The 5,807-nt window shown below is 38.5% G+C and overlaps 1 protein-coding gene across 1 annotated transcript; it reads right to left on the bottom strand.

Moving 5' to 3' along the window:
* Positions 1-3,026: 3,026 nt before the first annotated feature.
* Positions 3,027-3,926, bottom strand: Rtl4 (retrotransposon Gag like 4). Its single transcript, XM_077107732.1, has one exon. It carries the CDS (start codon positions 3,924-3,926, stop codon positions 3,027-3,029), a length of 900 nt encoding a protein of 299 aa, XP_076963847.1.
* Between the last annotated feature and the right edge of the window lie 1,881 nt (positions 3,927-5,807).

Raw genomic sequence — 5,807 nt, 5'->3', positions numbered from 1 at the left:
TTGAGACAAGTTTCCTAAGGAGGCCAATCTTGAGTGCACTCACTATGATTCACACTGTGGTGCATAGTGAGAACCTGTTTTGGTGTGCTCAGAGTTGATTAGAATACAAAGGATTGATGCTATTAAAACCCACAAGAAACTGATGAGTAAGCCAAACACCAATTTATTCACTTACAATGAGAATTAACTGCCAAATAGGCTAGAACACTTATGTCAGTTGGTTAGGAAATGTTCTCTCCATAACAAAGTTTATACAGAAAAGCAATTACAATCTGATTACTTGAAGACAATCAACTCAGAGCAAATGTATTCAGGTGACCATCTTAATGGCTACGGCCAAATTGGAATGACCTGGTGGCTTAACAATACTGTCAGGGTGGACCTTCCAAATGGTGTGCTGGTCAATAATCTTTGAGGCTGGGGAGATTAGTGATTATGTTTTTTCTCATTGCCTTCTTTTTCAGACTCCAAGTAGACCATTCTTTTTTAAAAATATCTTATTCAGTCTTAAAAAATAATTAGATCCTACCTTGCTGGGTGGTATCAATCATGTAGCAGATCTGTCTCTCTAAAACTACATCCTTTATTGGACATAGGGGTTCTCCAAGCCTTTGAAGTTACAGACTGCATTTGTTCTCTGTGGATTCGAATTAGTTTCATTCTCAGAGCAATTCATTTAGCTATAAGTTCTGAGGACACCCCTTTATAACTATATTTATGCTAAGTAATGAGTAATTATTGTTGAATTTGATGATATAAAGTAGATGTTGTCCCTATAAAAAATTTTGAAGTGGTAGAATTGTTAGTAGCTAGTAGGCAGAAAAGCATGATCACAGAGTCCCATTAATATGCTCAGCCTGGCTACTGGATAAAACTACATAGTGTACAAAATGCCCTTGACTTGCAATGCCTCAACAAGGGACCTCCACAAGCTCTAATCCTGCAGTTACAGTTTTGGATTGATTATCTTTTCTAAGAGGTTATGAATTCTGAAGATTTCTTGTAGAAGAAGATAATGTTGTCACAAAGGGAGAGTAAAAACAGGAACTTTTTTTATTGTGGCCCTAAGATAAGGAAAGACTGATGATGAAATCAACTGAATGATCGTATTGATATTTCAGGACTATATTGAGGTCAGTAAAGTAACTGACTAGAGGCCATTGGGTTAGCCCTTTATTATCAAATTAGTGGTAATATGTCAGGATACCTCAAAGGTATTTCAGAGTCACTCAAAGTTCAAATAGATCTACCTGTTGGATCTCATACTATCTCATTACTGCAGTGGGAATTGCTTGGTGTTATTGAAATATGTGCATTCAGATTTCCTTATTGAGGGAATTAATGGAGTAATGTGCATGTATAGAAAACTATTGATAAAGGAAACCCTTTGAAAATGCAAATAATTGTTAGCACAGTAGTTGATGAGGCACCAATAGGTGAAAAGATCTCTTTGTTGTTCTACCAGATTAGATTAGTAACCCTAGTTGGGTTTGAACACTGAAAAGTTAGACTAACTCTCCAGGACAAGGCTGAAATATAATGGCACTTCATGTTCTGAGAAGATCTTGATGGTTTCTAAGAACATGTAATCAGTGATTTCAGGAGACCCATTATGATGACATACATGGCACTAAGAAGCTGTGATCAAAGGCTTAGAATTTACAAGCATAAACTGATCATCACTGAATATTCTTAACATTTTATGGAGTTATGCCTTTCCAGCACAGCATTACTTTAGCTCAGAATTATCATCTATCTATATACAGAGTTGGTATGTGCCAAGAGTACAACACAAGCAATCAAGCTTATCACTTCTTGAGTTTTGTGTACAGATGGTATTAATGTATGTGTACTGGGATTTTTCAGATGGGATGGTTCAGAAACTTGTCTTCCATTGATTGTTTTTCATGATCCTCAATTAGATAAGTAACCCCAGAAGCGGTCTGTAAGGGTAGAGACCTATAGTGCTGGACAGTGATCCTAGATAATGACCTAATTGAGGTCCTTAGAGTCAGGAATTACTGCAGAGCCTGACTCTTAGTCCTCAGGGAGATTATTTTGGCCAGGTTCTCTGTCCAAAGCAGAAATAACACTGCAGTTATAGTAACTATGTAGGAGAACTTTTTAGGTCTCATTAAATATCTTTCAGAGGTCATGATCCTAAATCATTTTTGCTTATCGGTAAGATATTCTGGAACCTCAATCTAGGATCATTAGGGAAGAGGGAGAATCCTGGGATTGTCAGGGCATGGCTAATAGAATGTACCTGCCAGAAGGGTTAGCCCATAGAAGAGATCAATAATTCCAAGCAATATTCAAATGGCCATAAAATATGATTTGTCAGTAGGCAACAGGTTCAGTTTTTTTGGGCAAATAGGGGACTTTGGATGGAAACTAATTACATAAGATGACAAAGCGTGGTTCCAGGAAGTTTGGTTTGTGTTGAAGCTACACCCCAATCTGTATGTGGAGCAGGATCCGCTTTCTAGGAGGAAAATATTGGCAAGTTATGGTAATGCAACTAAGATTTTAGGCAGAGGACCTAAACCAACAGGAAACTAGGATATAGATCAATGAGAGCCAGGGTAAAAGGCTTGGACTCAGTCATAAGCACACAAGAAATGGACTAGGCCAATAAACTCAACCTAGATCTCATCCATTGGTAGAGATGAGATTCCCAACACTTCCAGGTTTTTTTTAAAGTTTTATTTATTTATTTATTTTTATTGGCTCAGGATGGGCAGTGTTTTACCTGCAGACTTACAGTACTCTTGGAGGAATTGATCCAAACTATAGAAGTGCCTGTGAATTGTTTTCCTCATTGTTAGATAAGGTTTTGTGAGGAGTTACTTCCAAATGAACATGATCTGGTTGATTACATTTCCAGAAGCAAAAGAGTTCATGGCTATCTGTAAAGTGGCATTGTAGTTCTCCATCTGTAGTATAGAGTTAGTGCAGGATATAAATCAGTAAGGCTGTGGGTGAGAAGGATATATGTTGGTCATTTTGACCCTCCTGGGCTTTTCTTACTGGTGATCTGGATTACTTGTACTTGCTGGGGCTCGAGAGCGTTTGGCAAGGCAATCTCTTGTGAAGTGATCAGCCTGGTTGCAGTAGAGGCACAAATGAGTTTCTTGTTGGCGGGCTCTTTTGGCTGGGGTGAGAGGTAACTGGCCTCCCCGAAGTTGTGAAGGCTCTTCCCTAGATGGTAGGCCTGTGGTACTGGAGAGAGATTGATGGTGGGTGAGGGAAGCCAACGTTGGGAACTGAGTCTCTGATTGTAGGAGCTCTGGCCTGTCATTATGTTTCTTATCCAACTGAATGCACTGAATGATCAGGTCAGGGAGGTTGCCCATCATATCTGCAACACTCTTTTTATCCTGGATGGGGTCAGCTAGTCCCTCTTGGAACTGATCACTCGGATTTGTTTCACTACAAGTCACATTTTGAGAAGGGTTGTCTCCTTTGTCAACCTTAGTATTCATCAAAGGGTTCATTTCTTGTTTCATGGGTTCATCAAATGACTGCTGGAAGTCATGAACAAAGCTCTCATGTTGCTTTAATATAGTACTCTGATCAGATCCGGATGTGACCCCACAACTTTCCATTTGTTGGGATAGGTAGTCAAAAACGAGCTTGTTCTGGGTAACATTAACAGAATTGGGAATCTTGAAAGCTGTTAAGTATGTAGTTACCTGAGCAAGAAACCCTGAGACACTGGCAGGATCACCATGAAATTGGGTGAGATTCTCAAGTGAGTACGGTACAGACATCATTGGGGTAGTCAGAGGAGGCATGAGTTGGCCTCTCAGAGCAGGGTTCTCCTCAGTCAGATGCTGCATTTGTGGTTGCAGAATCAGATTCTCCCCCTGAAGAAAGGAAGGCTCTACCTGCAAGGTAGGTGGTGATTCTGTGCACTTCTCCATTATATCTCCTGGAATCAGGTGACACTGAGTATAATCTTAAGTACCAGTACTGGAGATCAATGGACATACAATGGATTTGCTCTGTGATCCAAGAGGCAGTATCAGGAGCAAGTATCCCAAGATGTTAACTATGAAAAGTCACTAGGGGAGGCTGAGTTGGAAAGATGCCAAAAATTATCTGTTACTCAATGTTGTCTCTTCTTCATGGGGAATGCCAATTTCTGCATTAAGAAGAAATATATTACCTTAGAACACACAGACAATTTGGAATTAAGAAGATATATACAACAGTCATGGCAGCTTTTCTCTTCCCTCCCTTTCCTTGGGATAGAGGGTCAATTTGCCCTCACACTAAGCCTTGGTTCTAATGTGTCTTATTTTTTCACCAGAGAGTCAAAGAATTTTACAATCCAAAGTGATCTTAGAGATCATCCAGGCCAAAATTATAATTTCACAGATGAGAAAACAGACTCAGAGAAGCAAACATGTTTGCTCAAGGTCACCCAGTTAGTTAATATCAGACCTGGCATGCTCATCAGGGCTGCTGTCCAAAACACTGCTTCCTCCAGGACCACAAATGTGCTCATTTGCATATGCTGCTTGAGCGTGATGATAGTTCATGTTCCTGGCTACTCAAAATGTGATCTGGGAACAAGCAGTCTCAGCATTACCAGAAAGGTTATTAGAAGTACAGAATCTCAGGTCCCATCCAAAAACTACTGAATCAGGTTTTACACTTTAACAAGAGTTCCAAGGTGATTAGAATGTACACTGAAGTCTAAGAAGAACTGCTATAGACAACACTTAGTCTAAATTGGAATAATCACTTGTTGGACTTCACCTATTTTTTTCTGGTTTTTTTGATCCTGTCTGAGATCACATTTTGTTGCTATGGAAATGATCAAGACATCATAGGCAAAAATGAATAGGTAAGATTGAGAAACTAGCAAACAAGAACTAAATGTTCATAAAAGTATAAAAATCAAAATGTTCAGCATTCCTTGATAACAAGAATAAAATATCCAATAAAAGTTAAAAACAATCCCCAAATATGTGATATATCAGTTGTGCACTTCAGTTCCTCTCTTTGCTCTTTTTGTAGCATACTATTTAAATGTGTTTAAATTACCTAGTGGGTTAAAAAAAAATGTGTATCATTGAATTTTTCAAAATTTGAGACTTGTTTCTATAGGTTTTATTTGATGCCTTCTCCTCTCTAGATCAATGGAAAATAATAATTGAAGACTGAAATAGTGTAAGATTGGAGGCTCTGGCCTCCAGAAACTCTGGCCCCAAAACTAGTGTTAATCAATTGATGTCTTTGAAGAACTCATTTGGTTCTCAGTTTCCTTTTTATCTAATGAAGATAACTATCTTTTCTGTAGCAGAGTTGCTATATCAATGTAATAATAGGTTCTCTGGGTTACAAAAAATGAGAAGTTTGCTTCTAAAATTATTCTAATTCAGGTTGTGAGGATTTGCCCTTATCACATATTGCCAAATTAGGGACACATACTGTCCTACCCTTCTTTTTTTTTCTTTGCGTATCTCACCATTTTAGTCTCCTGATCTACTTTTCAGACATCTTCGACTTCCCACGTTCCCATCCATGAGTTCATTCCTGCCATTCCAGCTAGGTATTAACCAATGATCAGATCATAAGATATTAGTTAATAAGGTTAATGATTGACTTTTCTCAGGGCATTCACTTTTTATTCAATCTCTAATGTATGTAAAATCAACTCAGTCCAGAAATCTATCAAGTCTGATTTTTTAGGTCTGGGTAGATCCCAGAAATCTGTCCTTTAACAAGCTAGTTATGTGATTTATGAGGGAGAGGGTCCCTATGAAAAACACTGTATTTCAAGGATTAAAGACGTA

The sequence above is a fragment of the Callospermophilus lateralis genome, chromosome X (assembly GCF_048772815.1).
Source record: "Callospermophilus lateralis isolate mCalLat2 chromosome X, mCalLat2.hap1, whole genome shotgun sequence".
NCBI lineage: Eukaryota > Metazoa > Chordata > Mammalia > Rodentia > Sciuridae > Callospermophilus > Callospermophilus lateralis.
The sequence above is the reverse complement of the archived record's forward strand: the minus strand, read 5'-3'. Positions and strand labels throughout refer to the sequence as shown.